At 31.1% G+C, this 20,915-nt stretch overlaps 3 protein-coding genes across 3 annotated transcripts in view; 2 read left to right on the plus strand and 1 right to left on the minus strand.

The window, feature by feature from the left end:
* The window catches only part of LOC132753517 (uncharacterized), a 62,920-nt gene that overhangs the window by 16,249 nt on the left and 25,756 nt on the right, over positions 1 to 20,915 (plus strand). The gene's annotated exons all lie outside the window — the stretch shown is intronic.
* LOC132752331 (ficolin-1-like) lies at positions 4,710 to 10,283 on the minus strand. Its single transcript, XM_060742676.1, has 6 exons — positions 10,274 to 10,283; positions 9,317 to 9,487; positions 8,341 to 8,443; positions 6,918 to 7,039; positions 6,003 to 6,164; positions 4,710 to 5,182 (listed from the first exon to the last, which is right to left on the minus strand). Exons 1-6 carry the CDS (start codon positions 10,281 to 10,283, stop codon positions 4,905 to 4,907), a joined length of 846 nt encoding a protein of 281 aa, XP_060598659.1. The 3' UTR covers positions 4,710 to 4,904.
* Positions 16,104 to 20,395, plus strand: LOC132753678 (uncharacterized). The gene is made up of 6 exons (XM_060744206.1): positions 16,104 to 16,207; positions 17,486 to 17,639; positions 18,190 to 18,317; positions 18,725 to 18,813; positions 19,024 to 19,257; positions 19,918 to 20,395. The coding sequence occupies exons 2-6, from the start codon at positions 17,526 to 17,528 to the stop codon at positions 19,941 to 19,943; spliced, it is 591 nt and encodes a 196-aa protein (XP_060600189.1). The 5' UTR covers positions 16,104 to 16,207; positions 17,486 to 17,525; the 3' UTR covers positions 19,944 to 20,395.

A 20,915-nucleotide genomic window follows, 5' to 3' on the forward strand; every position in this document is an offset into this window, starting at 1 on the left:
TTACCTTTTAGCCCTAATTGTTCTGAAATTTCATTCATTACACTCATTATCAAAAGATAATTTGGTAATCTGTTACTTGTCATTGTGGGAGGTCTGTAGAAATCTGTACGACAAGATTTTCAAAATAAAACATGTCCTATCCCTTACATCTAGGCTTAAGGTTTCCGAATTCAAGAAATAGTAGCCTTCACACATTAAGATTTGTCTGTACATCTTAGTTTTAATTGGTGTTGTACTTCAAAATCCTACCGTCTGTTTAGGCCTTAATAAATGTAACTTATTACTTGCTACAAACAGATGCAAAAAAACTTTATGTTCCTCACTGTATATTGTGATTTCAACCTAGAAGATAAAACCCTGATAAAAAATAAGCCGTAGTATGTTCATAAAAGCAAGCTATCTTTGTTTCTATGTATCACGGTCTTAAGTATGGCCGTGAAGAAATCAAGTTTTCTTAATAATTCTGTCAAATCTACATCAACCCAGGCCTTTTTTGATGAATCTTTGTTTGGTTTGTCAACAGGCAACAGACCTGATATTACATAACATATATCTCATCTGAATTAGAATAGTACAATATGTAGTATACAGGAACTTTTTACTTCAAATGGAATTAGATCTTAACAGAATGGTCACAATTCAAGAACAATAGGATATCGGACTCAATCAAAATATTCTTCAATTTCCCTGTGTAGTGTGAATCATTGAAATAAAGCCTAAACCTGAAATAGATACACAGTAAACAGATAAAACAGATAAAAATAGCTAAAGTTTATTGTTCTATCTTTGGCATTGTTCTAAATGAGTGTAAAACGAACAATGGAAGGGAATAAACTCAAACACGTAAAACTTACTTCATCGTTAGAGTTACCTTTACATCTGATCATAATATAAAATGAATTGGTGAGCATTGCTTTATAAATTATGATTCAAGCAAGCCTTATGCCATGAACATTATGCAAAACATCCTTAAATAAATGAAAACAAAAACCGACTTCAAGATAGCGCCGACGACAATCAATTATGCCCCTTTTTAGTCGGACATCCTGGTAAAACATATCTATATTCCGCGCTATTAATTTGTTTCAGACGAATGATTTCAGCATGAATATAAAATAAAGTTTTAGTAAGGCTTCATTTATAGGTTCAAATGGTCGATTGTATCTTTTGTTAAAATACTTGATTTCTTTAAATTTGATTTAGAATAAAATATTTTGGTTCGTTTCCTTTCTTCGTTAATCGTTTTGGCAATAGCGTTGAACAGATTCGGCGTAACTTTTACGTTAATTTCACATTCCTGCGTTACTGGATATGCACAGTGTTACTGCTGAGTAGTTTCTTCCGGACTTTTTCTTCCTTTTTGTTCAGTTCTCTCCTAATGATTTTGTCGACGCACCTGTAGGTAGCTCAAATGAAAGGTTTACCCTATGAATGCTAGTATTGGTGAAGGTGCAAGTGTTTCCTTAAGCTGGTGGAATATGTGTTCATTTTTCCACGTCCATTGCTAATCTTTAAATAATTTTAATAGGTCTTTGAAGATGCTGGTAATGATCCTGAAAGAGGTCTTGTTATCTTTGGAATAATCTGTTGAAAACCTTCTATAAAACCCGCAAAAGTCGAAAAAGAAACGCTAAGGGTTAAAAAGTTTGCCTGCATTCTTGAGTGTTGGCCAGTTCTTCACTTTGTCTTTAAAATCTGTCTACATTTTGAGTTCACTAACTACATGCCCAAAAGTTTTGACCTTTTCCTGTATCAAACAACACTTCTCTGGAGATAATTTCAAATTGTTTTCATTGAGTCGATGAGCACTGTGTTTTGGATTTCCAGATGTTCTTGCTGAATATGATTACGTCGAGAAAATATATCACATAAATGTTCATGTTGTAATCATCTTAACATCATTCCGTCTTGATACTTGGCTGGATAATTTGATAACCCTAATGACATAATTTTGTACTCACAAAATCCAAATGATTTGTATGTAAAAGCTGTTCTCTCTTTATGTTTCTCTTTTATCTATCAATGCTTTTCCTTCATTTCAAAACATCAAACTCTTCCTCTGTTCTTTGTAGGGCATAAGAATTACTAACACGTTTATTATTCAGGATCCGATGGTCAACATACATCCTTAGTTTACAGTTTTTTACTTACAAACGCTTCATGTAATGACTACGAGCACTTTGATTTCCTTATCATACATGCTGCAAATTAGCATACTAGCTTCTAATCTCGCCCATCGTCATAGGTATAATTATCCTATGAAGCTGCTTAAATGGTTTATCATCGATTAAATCAAACCAGTGTTTTATCTCCTGACAATTTCCAGTTTCAATATAACTTGTAGAAAAGATGTATTTATGTTGATGGAGAAGAGCTTTAATGTTCGCACGTTGATTGTCACTAAATTGTCTGTTGGTTTCAAGCTGAATTGTTTCTGATATATCCATGGTGTTTGTCGTTATGTTGAGTGTTGTAGAAATATTCCTTATAAACAACCACTGGCTATAATGCACACAAAATGCCTCTAAGCACTATTATCACAGTGTTGGTGGTCAGATTAAAGATGTTGATTAATGCTTCTTTATTGTTCCTATATTCATATTTTACTTTTTCTGGTTTTATGTCGAAGTAAGATTGTTTATTAGATTCTGCTGATTCTTAAATGACAGCTGTAATAATTCTCTTCTCTCCAAGTGCCAGACATCTAAAGGACAAATACCATCAGTTCCAAATATAAAGTATTTAAAGTGAAATAAATGTGAAATTTAACTGGTTTCCGAAATTGAAATAGCATTCTTGTTTTGACTGTTTGGCGCTAAATTGTGACGTCACGTAAACAACAACAGTGTTGATGACTTTATAAAAGATGTTCGGATTTACTTTTAGTTACACCATTTTCTATTATTCTAGATAGTTTTTAGATAAAAATTCAACAAAATGTTGTTTTATTCATCAGATGTTTGAAACAAAATGTCAATGTGTCGGTTTGAACGTACAAAGGGGAATATAAAAACGGCGAGTGCATTGTTGTGAAATATATCACGCTTCTGGGCTTCTTTGTTTATATAAGAGAAATCCCCGGTAGTGTAAGAATTTGCTTTGATTTTTCCATATAAATCATATATTTATAAATGTAATTGCCTACCCCAATGTTTATTCTGTCAAATAAATAAATTAATTTGTATGTAACAATTTGAAATAACATAAAACCAGGTTTATTTTGGCCAAGAATATGTTACTTATTGTTCCTACTTCCCTTCGAGGGTGATTTTTTGAATAAAAGCGTCAGACGCCTGCTTCTATCCTAAAAAAAATTGACAAATCTTCTATTCTAAAACATTTCTTTTTACATATAACTGCCTGATTCTAAGCACATGCAGGTTATCCTTTTTCGATAAACAACGTTGCTTTCTACAGCAATAGCGTCAATCAACTACTAAAAGTGAACTCTAGTTTTGTCTTGATTAACAAAGACCATGATTAGTATCTAAAAGATTTAGTTAAAAGTACTCTCAATCACTGTGTAAATGTTCTCCTTTATTCACATAATTGTTTTCATCAAATGAAACACATATACTCCAATATCCCTATTAATGTTAATAATAATTTTCAATAAATCGCAAACAAACTTGTAAATTTACATATCTTTAAAATGAAAGCCTGTATTTAACTTAGCTCATAAATGGTCACATTATTGAAGTGGCGGGAAATCGTATCACAACCACTTCATAAGGGCTAGTAGCTATTAAATGACAGACATAAACAATCGCATTGTGCCATTTTCTCCCTCAATCTCTCTCGGGTTTGGATATACTCAAGAAGAACAGGCCACTTTGATAGCAATTTAATTGATATGGCACATCTAAATATCGTTAGTGTAAGATCTTTAAGTATGGTATACAACTGAAGTACTAAAATGCATAAACATAGGCAATTATATTCTTTTGGGCTATCTTGTCACTCAATTCAAACCCATGAAACACAACAAAATATAAAACAATCATAATTATATATCTTCCAAATTTCAAGGATTGTAAATATGGACGTTTCCTTTGGTTTGTTATTGATTCCTATTCAAAACATTTTGAAGTCATAAGGTAAAAAGTCATGTTCACTATGACAACAAGGGATATTTCTCAAGGCCAATTATAATTGTTGAATCAGAAATATTAGAACGTACATCTAAAAAGGACATTTGTTCGGTATTTTAAATGCTTTAGAATGATAAATTTATACATTTGCAAGGATAGTTTTTCATTGAAAAACTTCGAACTTGCTCTTTGTTATATATTGATGCATTTTGGTTACATTTTTATATTTGTATTTCTTTCTTGGCATAATTTTAGTTTTTCATGTCACGTTACAGTTAATCTAAATAGTATACCATAAAAGAAAAAATGATTTCAATGAGATGCGATGACTTGGGAAGTGTTTGAATTCATTAGTTGCCCATGTATGAACTAGGACTGAAGAGTTTTACAGTATAATATGTAATAAAGTAGATCATGATAATGATAAAAAGCTCAAACAAAGATGAAAGAAAATCAAAAGATGAATTTGTAATATCTACATAAAAAAGTCGAAGTATTTGTATTAACGATTTAGAATTTGAACTGAAAATTGCTTAACGTAAAATTCTATTTACTCGATTGTTCGAGTCATATCAAATAAATCATCATAACATCTTTGTTGGACAAAAACATGTGATTTAGGAATTTTACCAATAAATTACGATCTATATTGGCTGCATAGTTTATAATTTGCACATGTCAACTGTACGAGTTTTGTTTAAATTCACATTACACAATATAAACTGTAACAAAATCATTTCCAAAATGTTTCGTCACATAAAACCATTCACTTATCTGACTTGATTTGAAAATACAATGATCACGATTACATTTCTATGTCCTTCTCATCATCATCGAAGACCTTGTCAATCCTTTTTGTCCATTAAACCCTGTATGCGTGTGTCCACAATAACCGGATTGTGCACTAGCGAAGTTACATGTTGTACCTGGTGAAACATATAGACCATTCAGATTGACGTAAGAACATGCGTTATACCACCATCCTCCGTGCCGGTCCACAGCGCAATTACGAGATGCGCCGGCATCGAGGTCACGATCATAAGTTGAAAAGGGAGATAGGTTGTTGTACTGTAGACACTCTGCTACGTTGACTGAAATAAATCGGCATCAGGTCACTTTGAAACTCTTTTGGTATTTTAACGGTTTTCAGGTAACCGATTTAAGTATCGAGTATTTATTTTGGCAATCACACGCACATTTGATGGTTGGAAAACTAGTTAACATTTTGTATATATATATGCCACTGTTCAGAACTATTCACTAGTTAGGGAAGAAGATGTGTTAGTGGCCTGATAGCTTAGTCGGTAAAGCTGTGAAACGGTATTCCTTCCAAGTTTCCCTGGTTCGAGTCTGGACAGGAAAATATATTTCTTACCCTCTGTGACATTTTGCGCAAAACGATGGGTCTGATGGGAAATAGCTCGAGAGTAGTTCAAAAGAGTAATATGTACCCATGAGACATTATGAGGACGATTGGCAATGAGCTCAGTGGGTAGAACCGTTGGTCCCGGGTTCAAGTCCTGGTCAGACTGTTCATTTTTTCACACTTGAAACCACATGCCAAACGTGACTTTGATCTAATCTTTTTAAAAGTTAATTGTTTTTCTTTTATTCTATTGATGGCAAGTATAAATGAAAAACTATATATTGAAAGAAGTAAAACATGAACGCCTCAATAATCGATTAATTAGTATACATGTCATTGTGAGAAGTTATTATCATTCTTGATAACTTTAGAGATCAAACTGCATGTACAAAAACATTTTAGGTAACAGGCAAAATATACATCAATAAATAAAATTATACAAATATAAATAAAGAAGCAGTAAAAAGGTCTGTTGTTTTTGTCAGTGCAAATTAAATGTCAAAATGACAATGTGTGAAGGAACTTATACTTTCATTTTATTGTACCTGCAGATGCTTTGCGTGACCCAATGTTAAGTGTATATTTTATTCCATCCGTTAACTTAAAGTCCTGAAAGGTCTCATACCCTGTGTCGTTGTTTTCATTTGTCATGTCAAGACGAACTTCTGTAGGACCTTGTTCGGCTAATTCTTGTATATACTTCAGGCCTGCAAAAACACAATCATTTAAAGTGAAGTTTTTGAAGTGAATGCAAGAGTAATTAATAGTTGATCTAGAAAGAGTATCCTATTAGTTAAGGTATTGGTAATAAATAATGGACTAAATGTAACCAAACATTTAAATGAGAAATAACAAAGAACTAGTTATGTAGATTATGAATAAATTGTTCATGTGCTTATTGTAAGACAACTGATTAAACAAAACGAAGTAGTTTTTTGTCGTTCTTTTTGTTGTTGTTAATTTGGGTTTCTTTCTAACGTGGAAAAATTATCATGTTTTCAAATATGCAATTCTAATACTGTTACAGCTATGTTCAATGTGCATGTCACAGATCTATTCAGAAATGTATAATGTTTTGAAAATACTTTGCCTTTACATTTGAATGGACATTTTCTATTTGACATCCTATCACAATTATATCGTTTACATACAATTATTTATTTATTTTATTTACGTCTAGGAGTAAAGTTAGCTACGTGCATTATAATGAAGTATGTTTTCTGGTTTAAATGTAAGGTTGCTTCATGCTTGACATATGTTTAACCCCATTGAAAACAATAAATCACTCTCCTGAATAAAGGTCATTTAGATGTGACAAACAGGTCTAATATGAAATTAACTATTCATGAATACGTATTTAATAAACATTTTTACTCAGTTAATTTGCTGCTGTATTGATCATGTGACAATCAAGAAAAAGATATTTCAATGACACAAGAAAGCATTATTCATTGACATACCTAGCCACAATTCTCCATCGGCGTCCCCAAATCCGTTATCATATTCTGTAAAGTTTCGATAAAACTCAACAGACCCATCTACACGTCTTTGAAATATCTGCAACGATTCCAATAAAACGGACCTTAAATACAATGAATTTGAATCTTGTGTATACTACTTTTATATGGAAAAGTGCCATACGCCTGGTTTTGATTCTTATAGTGAAGGATAAAACTGAATAGTAGATAAAATTAGTCAGATTGCAAGAGTTTTAACGACGATAATATAAAGTTTTGAACAATTTCAGCTTCGAATTAAGAAGCAAAATTGATGTTTCAATTAGCCTTTCAATACAGACCGTGCAAATATAAAAATAAAGTAAAACTAAATAGACAACAAATATTGTATATCTTGTCTTTAAATTTCAAATATCCCTTTCTTTTTCCGCCAATTTGCCATGAAATGTTATTTACTAGTTTGTTTTCGCGGGGGGCGAGGTCATGTTGTCATTTACAAAAAGTGGTTTGCTGACACTTGTTGCCATTTCATGCTAGCATACAAATAATTATAACATCTTGCTCAGAAAGAATGGTTTGAAAATTACTAAATATCTTCTCGTTGGTATGCTTAAACGTAAAAAAATCGTTACTACCGTCCAGCCGCCACCTTCAGTTTCCATGTCACAATTTACAGTCAAAATATTTCCAGAATTCCATAGTTCTATCTCAAACTGTCCACTTTGTACTTCAGGGAACTCATCGTGAATTGATTTGCAGTCATGTACTAAGCAAAATAAAAAAGAAACAATTATATAACCTACAACTTTAGTGATACGCTCGTACATGTACATAAACAAAATGTAAAACTAAGAATCGTTGAATTTAAATATGATTGTTACTTCAATGTTACTTGAATTAGAAACTGAAGGAATTGTTTAAGAAACAAGCAATTAATGACTTTCGAGTTCCGACTTCGACAGATGGGTAATTTTTCAAACTGTCTTGCTGCATGGCAGTTTCGTTTTATATCAGTTGCATTTTAAAGCGCGGATAATTATAGGTATGCCTGAAATGTGCTTCATTTAAAGTGACGATATTTAACGAAAAGGAGAAGCATTCGAACATAACGTTATGCGCGTCTTTCGAAATTGGCCTTGAATACCAATTTAAAGGTTATAAAATGCTACAAGAACGCTTACAGTATGCCATTCATTGGTTTAAAAATGCACAGAAGATTCTTATTCTTGGATGAATGAAAATCAATGCAAGAAAATTACGCGCGCGTGGTGAAATAGGAGAACACGGACAACTCAGTTTTACGTGTAAGTGAAATGAATATAAAGACATCATAATGTATCTATGTAATGGGAAACAATAACATTGAAACCCATCAACTTATACAACAAGACATAACTTATTAGGTTGCTCCTATCGCTACTTATACCTTTCATAAGCAAATGATACCGCAGTGATTTCTGCATCTGCCTGGGAAATAATAGTAAGTGTTTGCCTAGAAAATATTATATCAGCGTTGCCATTTTCCACTACTGCAACATCATAATTTTGTTATTTATGATAACATAAATTTCATAGTATTTTATGATAACATAAACTTGGGGGATAAGCGAACTTGGTCGACGTTCTGTCCGCCGAAGTAATTTTAGCGATAATTTTGATAAAATATTTCATTTATTGAATCTGTTAACATTTATCTGATACCCTAAACATTAAAAGTGGATGAACTATTCTGCCGTGAAATTATATATTGCGTTCATTTAATATTTATGAATGAAGTCTAGTGATTAATAACAAACAAATCATTGAACTAAAACCCTTTCATTATCAGAAGTAACAATACGAAAACAATTATTAATTAGCATACAAAGTTGTACATAGTCAACATCTAAACGTTACTTTATGATTTACTGTAGAATAATTAAAGTATCTCTTAGTCTTTTAAATATCATTCGACTATAAAAGTAATCGTATAAGTTAATGACAGGATAAGTCAAATATTAAGACAGACAATGTTTTAAATGAATCTTGTATTCTGATTAAAGCAACTGTAAACTAGAGCAAATTTGTACATAAAGACATATAAAATTTACTATATTAACTATATTGCGCAAATTTTAACAATTGAAAAATGTCTGATTTAATATTATTTGGATTGTCATAAAAGAGAACACCGATCAAGAAGCCATCACACAAACGTGACGTGCCTTTATTATCAATAGTAGTATCCACAATATTGAGATGGAATGCAAAATCGCTGATGTTGTGTTAAAAGAGATGTCAATGTTGTTAAACCTGATACTGTATAAAAATCCTTACTAACACGATACTGCTTAAATATAGCCATAAAATTTATTTTTGTAATTTTTTTAATTTGACTGCATATGAACTATTTGATACATTACATCTGTTACATGTTACAGGTTGCCATTGTCCCGAAGCTTGACATTTCACCTCTCGTTGACTTGGACCATACCCAGTGTCACATTTTACTAAAGCAATGTCAAGGAACTTATTTTCTCCAGGTTTATTAATCTTTAGTTTACCATGGTCTATTTCCTGATTGATAACGCAAACTGGAAAGAATAAACTTAAGTATAAACATAAAGATTACATATGTAATAAGTACGAGACATATATGATGCTTAATAGCATTTGATAAAAAAAACATCCCAAACTAATACGAATGCAAACTTAGAACACACACATTATACTTAAACTATTATCTGATTTAATATTACTTTATGCTTCAAATTTATTCTATTGTATCCATGCAAAACATAGCAGACAAACAACTGAGCTTCATTTAAGAAAGAATCTAAACTTTAAATTTTGGTATAATACCATTACGAGCGTAAAATCCACGCTTTGCAATTCGAGACAATTTTAAATATAACATAATTGAACAACTGAGCCTGATGATCACAATTCAATTCCTAGTTAATATTTCATTTTTGTTTTGTGTTATAGTAAAATAATTTTTAAAGATCATTTATGTTATGTGGCCAAGCATACTTATATCCCTGCACACATGTGAAGCACCGGTTTGATAACACCTCTGGTAGTCTTCGCATGGACGTGAGCTACAACTTCCAACCAATTTCTGTAAACATGCCGAAGGTTTATTTATGTTCGCTTATAATTCTTCTTTCATTCGTTTAACTATTCGCGTTTTTACACAGTAAGTAAACTTTGTCATTTAAAAAAAATCCTAGATATATTATATATGCATTGCTGAAAAATAAAACATGTGTGAAGCGTTTGAATTTAATCTCATTCTTTTATAGTGACGTAAAAACAAATTTGAAAGCATAAAATAAAATGTTTATGTTAACTACGAATAATGAAAAAGTAGTACTTACGCCTGGCCATTCGCTGATATCTGTGAAAATCGAACCGAGTTTGGTTTCAAAATCATTTGGATCAACAGACGACCAATTGTTTAATTTGCAATAGTTGTTCCTTCTGTCGAAATCAATAGATTTACATATAGCAAATGACATGCATGTCCTAGCACATTCATGATGTTTGGTATTATTAATTTCCAGCAACGAATGACCAATTAAGGCTACATTTACATTTTCCTTGCTTATTTCAAATGGTTTACAAGTGGTCGAATACACTTGTCCATATAAAAATGAAAGAATAATAGCAATTCTGAAAGTCATAGCCATTGTACACATCATTTCAATCTCTAAACGTTTGGCCGATTGAATGTAAAATCAGATCAAAGTTCCATATCCATGCATTTTGAATATATTCACAGAAATGTTATCTCTCGGACCAATATACATAATAAATGATGTGGAACTGATTGATAAAACCTTGAAAACGGGAGATTCCTTAAGAGCAAAGACTATTAATCATTTGAAATACAATAAGGCATTTTTGCAACATAAGCCTTTAAGTGAAATAATTTTTACATCAGTAAATATTTATTATACTCTGAAATCAATATTGAATTATTGTATCTCATTGAAACAATCAGCTCCATGGCATATGTAAATGACGCCCCTTACTTCCCAGTGTCGTTATATATAATTTGTGATATTATATTATATTGTCTGTAAAATTGTCAACTGTTGTAGTATTTATTTTCAATTATTTTAAAAGCTTGCTTCAAATAAAGCAATACAGCATACCAAAAGCTTCTATTGTACAGGCAAATTATATCATTTATCTGTTGATTAATGTTGAAGCCCTTTGAGAGCAATGAAATAAAATAGAAACACACTATAGCCGATGCAATTTTAATGTTAACTTTGTAATAAAGCTTGATAATATAAAATAGTTTCGTTTTTATAACAAATGACTATTGAATATTCTCAGACTCAGGTATTACGGATTTCTGTAATGTTTGCTAATACAAATAGACTTTCATGCGGGATTGTATAACAACTTCCGATTTAGATTTAGATTTTACTCTAGAAAATTAGTCTGTGTTTAAGTGCCATAATTAAAATAAAGTAATTGGCAAATATGGTAACAAAATGACTATGGTAGCTTCCATTTTAGGTAAAAATGATTTTCCCACCAATTTTAAGTAATGGAGTTATTAAGCCAAGTTATCAACAATACTTTTTTGTAAGCTCTTGACACTTTTGAATAGCAAAATAGTCCACGGTATATTAACGCATCTACTTTCTTTGCTCGCCACTAAATCTCCCTAACATAGTACGAATGCGGTTAAAAATTAAAAAGACTGCTTCCTTGAAATGCCAATGGCAAGAGTTAAAATATTTGGCATGAAATACGAATAATGCCTAATAAACCTAAACTAAGAGACTCGTGTTCGACTCAGGTGACAAGGAATTTTCTTAGATGTTAATTGAAACAGAAGGGAAAAAGGCATGTAGCATAGATATAAAACATCGACACACACATTCTTTTCTGAAATTAATCAGCATTGAAATGTACAGTATTCGCAGTATTTAACATGGTTATTCACGCAATTTAACATGCCAATAAAATGTGACATACTTTTGACATATAGAGCTATAGCTACACGTATGAATGTTGTACTTTGTATGCACAGGTTATGCAGCAGAACTGAACTTTGGTTTATGTTGACCTAGATTATGAGCTTGTAGCCTATTTTATTGTAATATTTACCAAAACAATTAGGGATATCGATTTCAAAAGATACAACCCAGCCAACATTCTATATCGGCCCGACATCAAACCGACATGGTTTTCTATGACGGCCCGATGTCGGCTTTAACCTCGGCTGCAAATAGGAATGATGTTGGCCCGACATCGGCAATACAATATCGGGCCGATATCTTAACGATATAGGCCCGATATTTCTTGCCGACATCGGGCCTACATCAAAACAATAGCGGTGCGATGTCAGCCAACAGTAGAAAGATATCGGTCCTATATCGACCAGGTATCATCCTTATGCTAGCATGTTGATGACATCTAACAGCAAGCATTTGGCATTACCTGCAAAAACACAAAATAAATAATAATTATTTTACAAAATAAGATAACAAAAACATATATTTTAACTTAAATGTGCAAATGACAATCACTACCATGATAATGCATGTCGCGAAATCATGTGACAAATATTTTCAAACATAATTTTACATCTAAAAAAAAGGAACAAACAGATGAATTGTATTTTTCCAATAACTTTAAGTGTAAAAATTAAATTATTAACAGCGTTTGTTGAATCATCATTACATTAAAAAAACATGCTTTTTATCACCTTCCTTTGTTAGCTTTTCTTTTTGGCGCTAAATCTGTTTATTGTAGGACTGCAGTGAATATTTTCAAGCTTTTCATTTGAAATTTAATAAAAGAGTGATGTTTATGTAGTCAAAACATAAATATTGAATTTAATTACAAACCACATATTATTTCCAAACTCAACTATGATTATTTTAGAAATTCATATCAAAGTGTACAATTATTTGCTGCATGATGAGAAAACGCAATATCTTACCGATGTCAATCCGATATACAAAATAGTTGCATTGATAGGTCATGTAGGCCCGACGCAGACCCGATATATCTTTTTTGATGTACCACGAAATGTGGTTAATGTGGTTCTTGTAATTAAAATCATATACAGGACAATTTATTCACATTATTAAGTAAACAATGCCATTGCAATTAGAGTTTTTCAAAATACTCAATATGTCGGCACTGCAGCGGCCCGACGTCGGCCAATAGTCGGCATATTTTGCCGACATGCCGACATTAATCCTATATCGGCCCGATATGGTCATGCTGGCTGGGAAGTATAAATGTTGCTGCATGTGCTGCATGCAGCAATTGAGATGCTCCGCGCATAAAAATGCGCACATTACAGATACCTTACCAAAACATTCCTACGCACAGGTCATTTTCTATTTAGATTAAGTACTATTGAACATTATTCCTGATGTTTTGTAAATCATTTAAATTTGCATAATCATACTTATCGTATGTCTATGAGAAAGGAGCAAGATATAAATTAAAACATTTTTTATACTAATGCCTACCTGGTAAGGAAAATAATTACAATACAAACAAGACTTTCAAGACTTGTATTATGGCATGACATTAGTGCAACATTGTTCTGTTTGTGTCGGTACTGAAGTCAGTAATAAAAGATGATAATACAATTTCAAAGTATGTGTATTTTTCACCTATAATGCTACTCATTTTCTACAAATATCAACAACTAATCATGTTAAGAAATATAAAAATCCATATGTAAATAAGCCGAAACAAAAACTATAATCGACCTTATTTTTCAAAATGTCCGTTACATGTTTCGCGGCAAAAGGAATATGATATAAAAAAAGGGAGACAAATCGAATACACTCATATGGCGAAGGGAGACTACGCATTAGTTTTCCTTACATAACTTTACATCTAGCTGTATTTGATCTGTAAAATAAGTCTCCGATCAGTATAATTATTTTGGCAGTCCATTTAGCCCGACTAGTTATTCCTAAAATAGATTCAAAATTAAAACTACATCTATGAATAGATTTTCAGATTTTCACAATGTTAATGTCATCTATTTTTAACTTTCGAATCCATGTAACCAGTCTTGCTCAGCAATAAAATATATGCATAACCTACGGGGTACTATAAAATAATTTAGCAATGTCCCGTACAAAATACAAATGTAAGAAAAAAATTACCTAATTTAAGTTTAATTTTGTATTGTATTTTATACTGACGGTTGAGGCGTGAAATTTATTCCCATTCTCATTGATAAATATGACACGCAAGGGTCTTAACATAATAAAATTCGTAAGGAAGTTTTGGTTCCGAATTTATTTTTACTGTAAATCGAAGGGAATAATTGATCAAAATTGGGTCAATGGACAAAAAAAATGTAAACAAATAGTTCCGCGACTGTGGGCGCGGGGCCATGAGTTTACTCAGTATGCCTTGAAAATATTTGCCAAATAAGAATTGTACTTTTGATAAGGCTGCAAAATACTTATTGTCAGTACAAACGATTTAAATACCATTAAAATATCTGCTGTTAATAATGGCATTATGTTATCACATATTTTATATTAGAAATGGTTCTAGATTAAATGCTTTCATTTGTCATTCCGAAGCAAAAAAGAAAACAAAAAAGTAAAAAAAAGATAATATTGAACAATGTCTACATTCACTGTCATTGCCATTCAGCCAGTGTCGTAAGTAAAAGTTTAATAGAAGAGATACAATTAACTTTAAAGAAGTGTTCTATTTTAAATGAAACCAATTTACATAACAAAGCATAGCATAAAGATAATAATTTTTCTAAGTGACAGATGCCATTAATTTCTTAATCATTGTTTTGAGGATGAACATGCAACACAGCCTTTAAATCACGAATAAACTATGTTGTTGTCAATATTTACAACAAAATCTTAATATCGGACATAAATCAAGTAAGAGCAATTACATTATAATAGTATTGATATATTGTAGTAGTAATAATAATAATAATAAATGATTATATCTATAAATTATAGTACATTTTTTAGGGGTTTTGCCTAAGATACGAAAGTGACTTTTTTACGACGTGAGCGAAGGTGACTTTTAAAATAATATGAATTATAGCGTTTTATAGAATTTTACAGAACATTGCTGTTTTTAGACGTATATCATTAGAAACTGTATTATTTATTATCAAAAAATATCATCATGACGATTTAATCGCCGTTTATTTGCATAATTTCTATACACAATCAGTTTAGTAGTTATCTATTTTGATTTTTCGTTTGCAACATTTTTATAAACACCATACAAATACAATGCAAGTATTTCGAATAGACTTTTACCAAGTACAAACATACATTCTTTCTTTTATATCAGACTGGTGTTTCATGAGAAATGATATCAGTTTTGCGAATGACTCTGAGATGACTGACGTCATTTCCCCATTTTAGATATATTTGTTAAACCATATCCTACAGGAGGGAAAAAGAAACGGATGATGTTATTTAAATATCTATGCCATTTTTAATATGATATAATTTTGACACGCGTTTGCAGTTCAAAACAGACTTTCCGTTATTTGTGTAGTAGCAAATGTAATATCAATCAAATACAGACATCGCAGTTAAAACAAAAAATTCTAACTCTCGTGGCAGTAATTACACGAGAAAAGGTACAAAATGTCTCCGAAAGCTATGTCGTGATGTAAATACGCTAACAAATATATGACACATTTAATACTTTATTTTCATTTTTATTGGTTTAAACATATTTATTTAAGCTCGATTGCGAATCATGTTCTTGCAACTTATATTTATCACTTTCGAGTTCGCTTCCTGGAACCAACCAGTACTGGTGTCGTATGAAGAAACATGGTCGTGACCCGAGTAGGGCTCAAACCCATGATTTCTGGGTTGAGAGGCAGACACCTTAACCACAAGGCCACCGCTCCCCCTCATTTTTATTAAGACTATTCGAGCAATGCGGGAGAAAACGGTTTATGAAATGATTTAAATGATAACTTAAGATGATGTGAACAGACCCAGATATTTAGATATTTTAGTGATACAATCATGTGTGTTGATCACTTTCTCTGACATGGACTTTTACTGAATCATTTATCAAAACGACAATAAAACATATGATATGTCCTTAAAATAACCTGATTATGCATTCAAGTAGCATATTTGAACTGAGAGACACCATAGGTAAAAACATCTCTTCAATTTTGATTGATGCCTCTGTATTTTTAAAAGTTACATAAGCTAAAATGTGTTATATAAACTGTATTAAGTGCATGCAAACTTCATCTACGTCCTGATATTTCCCGGTGAGAGGACTTAAATATAATCGGTTTGGTAAATTATTTCAATTATTTTTGCTTCAATAGTTATGCTACCTCTGTAATATAAGTCTTAGTAAACGTAATGTGAGAAATGCTAACTGCTTTTTTCAATTAGTTAATATTAGTATAGTATAGTATCATAAGTTAATATTAGTATAGTATAGTATCATAAATTAGTATTTGACAAAATACAAAGATCTCACACAGAATTATAGAGACATTTTACTTAGAAAATAGTTTGGGTGCTTTGTAAATTGTAGTACACTACTGCTCGGTTTGAGAACATAATCGAATAGGCTGAGTGGTTAAGTACAAAGCATTTTAACAATGCACCGTGCAATAGTATACTTCATTGCAAAAATAATATTTTCTATTCAAAAGAAAAGATTTGATAAATATATATTAAACTACATTGGACCGAAAAGTCTATTGATGACACATCTGACGGAAGACACAGGCAAAATTTTCATTTCTTCGTTTTGAATGTTTCATTAATTAATCTGTAAATGTCCTCAAAATATATACTTTAGGCAGTCAAAGAAACAAAACTTTGCTCCTTACAAAGAATAAAATAGTTGTTTCCTAACTTGACTCACGTGGGTCAGGTTAGAGCGTTAAAATTTCAAGATAGTTGTCACAGTGAACATGTCAAATAAATTACTTAGACAATATCTACAATATTTGTTATTGTAACTTCCAGGGTTTGTTCAAGTCACATGGCTTGTTTTAAAACTACTCGGTAATTCTGTCGGCGTCTAAATTTCGTTTTACATATATGGATATATTTAAGCTTTAAACACAAAATATATAGAATTTATACAGAATTTAATGATGGGACTTTACAAAATGTCATTTTAGCGTGGTTTGAGTACATAAGATCATTTTTATATTTTTGTCATTATTTTGCCTGAGTATCCCTTTAAATTAAGGGCGTGTAAGCATTTTTTACAATGTTACCCATAATTATATTCGAAAATATGAACTGTTAACATAGTTCGATTATCGTATCTACACAAATGTGTGTATATCCAATTACTTTGTCAGGCGGTTGGAATTTCATGAATTTTCAACCAGTTTTTTTTTAAAGAAAATACTGGTTACCAATCAGATTGGCTCTACGCGGTCGGTTTACCGGAAAAAATTGACAAATCTTTTAAATTCTATATGATTCCGTCGACTATAAGAATATAAAAACATAACTTTACAGTTAATTTGTTTTTACAGTATTTCTAGAACCAGTTACACATATTATACATATGTGCACTTCAATAACGTTTCTTCTTCTCTGTAGGCTTTCCGGAAAAATTGTTCATCAACTATCAGGATTCATAATGCTTATTTGGTTAGCATTTATTTTGGGCATGATATACCATGTAAATGCCAATAATGCGAGAAGAAGTTTGCAACAAATACCACCTCCGCCCCCTTACTTCAACGAAGAAGCCGTAAGTACGTTCATATAGCTTTATCAAGTTTACCAGACACAATGTAAAGGTTTAACAAAAATTATGATTTTATCCCTACCAAGAATAAAGCTGTCTTTTTTCATAGCATGTAATTTTCTCATAAATGGTTAAAAACTAGTTGTAACTGTTGCTCTTTTGTTTACAGATTTAATTGTTATTCGGTTTTATAGGAAACTATACACTTTTAGAGACATCTAGAACCAACCAATGCTGAGCAATGGTTGTAATGTTGCTCAAGGAAATATCTTTGACGCGTTAACCACTCAGCCATGCCGCCACAACATTTGTTGTTGACCTTGTTTTTTCTGTGAGATGGTTATTAAGAAAATGTGGTGCTTTTAGCATTTTAGGTTTGGTTTTAATGTCGTGGCTTTTGTTAGTGTGCTAACGTTATTAATTTGGCGGTTGTATGTAAGTAATATGCATTAAATCAAAATAATTTCTCATGTGAAACATAACAAAAATATTTAATATTATATTTGAAACCTTATCTTTAAAACGAATTTAATTCTTCATTTTTTGAAAACAGTCACTTGGGCAATGGTTTGTACAGTATAGATTGCCTGGATGTGGGTTCGATAGTTCCGACAGAATTAGAGATTATGTTCAATCTCTTGTAAGACATCCTAAAGGACTTGTAAGTTATGACACATGGAGGTAAGATTTATTTTTTGAAATCAGACAGTAATAAATATTTTTTGAGGATTTAATCTTAACTGTATACGTTACTGTTTCGCGTTACGTACCATAATGCATATATGGACTCTTAGAAAAGATTTATTAACAACTACATTTATATGTTGAGGAAATTCCTGATGTCAAAATGAGCAGTTATTTCATATATTACCAAGTAAACAATGAAATATTATATTTTAAGAAATTACGTCATACAAATGTGCAATACTTTAAAAACAGATCTGAACTGTATACATAAATGGATATATAGACAATCATTTTAAATAATTTATTAATATCTACATTTATTTGTTGAAGTAATATCCAATCTCAAATAAGCATTTGTTTCTAATAGCACCAAGTAAATATTGAAAATATGATATTTTCAGAAATGACGTCACACAAATGTGCAATACTTTGTCGACAATGTATTATCCAACGAACCCCAGAGGAGTATTCAAAATCAAAGATCCGATAGGTAACTGTTTTCCTTCCGATATTTAGAATAAGATTATAAATATCTTAAGGCATATTCATGATATATATACATGCATAATTGCGGAAATGACTGAACACAAAAATATATCGAAAATATGTTAAAATGACAATTTATTTCCTTAAAGTCACTATGATGTGCCTCAATGATAACTTAATGTGTTATTATATACTGGTTGTTGTATAATTTTAGGATCTATTTGGAGTGGACTAGCTGTTAATGTGGCCGTTGATGGCAAGCGTTATAAGATTTTCTATGGTTGTCCAAAGATGTCAGCAATAGGCGATCGATGTGATGACCCTTTCTTAAATATATACACAAGAATGCCAAAACCTGACCCTATGACACTTGCAGAAATTGACTCCATATTGAGAAAAGTGTTAGGATTCTCACTTGCAAGTCTACCTAGAACATTCCATGGAAGGCGTAAGTTTTTTTGTACTGACTCATTACTGATAATATATATAAAACAAAAAGTTCGAAAAAAAAACCATAAAACAATAAACTTACAGTAAAATTAATGACAAAACATCTCAGATTTATGCAAGAAGGAAAACAAATTATTTTTCATGTCGATTTATTGTTTGTTATAAGATATTCAGCCAATAATGTTTACTAATTAGTGTAATTCATACTTGTTAAAAACAAACAAATTAACAAATACGTGATACAGTATAACAATATACCAAAGACATTACACGAAGAAAATTTATCTGACCTCTTAATAATCTTCCATTGGCATAATTTGAACATACATGTTTGATAAAAAAATCTTCACTATAATTGATTTTTCTAAACAAATCTTTTATCTAAATACGAAAGGCAAATTTTTGAGATTTTTGTTTATAAAATCAGAAGCTTTTTTATCTTTTAATTTCGCTTTGTTTCTAATGGCAGTGTACTTGCCTCCTTGAAAAACAAGTATTAAAGAAAATATGAGTTAGATAGTTTAATTATTATCATTCTTAATTTTAATTTATTTATGCATTTTGTAATATTAAGAATAATTACTGTTCCTTTACTACTACACAATGTGTTATCATGCAGATATATTAAATGGTGTATACGAAAAATGTTTCATTTCAGAATGTCCTTTGAACAGTAAATTTTAGAGTTAACTCTATAACGACTTCACAATAGTCGTGTTAAAAGCAACAAACGAACAGTTACTACAACAACAACAACAACAGCAGCAGCAGCAACAATACTTTAATTTTGAAACACAATAAAACCATGAACTAATATGATATATAATGTAGAAAGAAATTGTAGTTTTATCAGATAATATATATCATCAGAAATACAGTTCTTATAGCAAACACACTAGTCTTGCTTATATTGTCTTGTTGTATGTTACAGTAATTATTAATGTATGTGTAAAACCTGTGTTAATTTCATTCTTATTCAATACTCATTTCAAACAAACTGTTCATATATTTCAACAAACAACAACGTTTTATGCCATTAAATATGCATAGCATTAATTTGTTAATGAGCAAATAGAAAACAGTATTCATTTACATAATTAAACAATAATCTTGGTAATAAATCATAAAAATAAACGAAATAAAAACATATTTTAGATAAATTGCATTCGTATCGTTTAAACCTCATTTATAATACAGTAGAGCTTCGATCAGTCGATTTTTTGTTCGTTGTTTCCTAATATAAAAAAAAGGATTCCATTTTTTTTCAGTGTATTTGGGTGTTCTTGTTGTTCGTAAATAATGACGTGTCATCATAAAATTATTGTACAATAATGATAAAAGCCTTTTGCAAATTGCTACTGTTTACGTAAATATCCGAAAAAGAGGTATAATAAAAGAAAACAGTTGCAAAAATAATTGATTGACACAGGAATTATCAGCAATGCAATGGCAAGACTGAACTGGTTACTTACAGCAATGGTTTAAACACATAAAACAATGGGTATTTATCTGAAAATACATTATTTCATACATGTGATCTAAAAGAAGTCTCAATTAGCATCTTACTAACACACTATAAACAAACAATAAGTTAGATTCCGGTGTCTTTACTATAACAAAGAGCGGCCGCAAATACCCTCTATATTCAAGTCTTTC

Source organism: Ruditapes philippinarum, unplaced genomic scaffold (assembly GCF_026571515.1).
Source record: "Ruditapes philippinarum isolate M1 unplaced genomic scaffold, ASM2657151v2 ctg3014_1_1_1_1, whole genome shotgun sequence".
Classification (NCBI taxonomy): domain Eukaryota; kingdom Metazoa; phylum Mollusca; class Bivalvia; order Venerida; family Veneridae; genus Ruditapes; species Ruditapes philippinarum.

What these genes read in the sequence shown, in the direction of transcription:
- LOC132753678 (XM_060744206.1), top strand. Translation starts at nt 17,526, where the DNA reads ATGCTTATTTGGTTAGCATTTATTTTGGGCATGATATACCATGTAAAT. An exon ending in CAAAATCAAAGATCCGATAG is followed by an intron (nt 18,814 to 19,023) that starts GTAACTGTTTTC and finishes GTATAATTTTAG; the next exon opens with GATCTATTTGGAGTGGACTA. An exon ending in TAGAACATTCCATGGAAGGC is followed by an intron (nt 19,258 to 19,917) that starts GTAAGTTTTTTT and finishes GTTTCATTTCAG; the next exon opens with AATGTCCTTTGAACAGTAAA.
- LOC132752331 (XM_060742676.1), bottom strand. An exon ending in ACCTGTAACATGTAACAGAT is followed by an intron (nt 8,444 to 9,316) that starts GTAATGTATCAA and finishes ATGATGTTGCAG; the next exon opens with TAGTGGAAAATGGCAACGCT. An exon ending in GTATCATTTGCTTATGAAAG is followed by an intron (nt 7,040 to 8,340) that starts GTATAAGTAGCG and finishes ATTGTATTTAAG; the next exon opens with GTCCGTTTTATTGGAATCGT.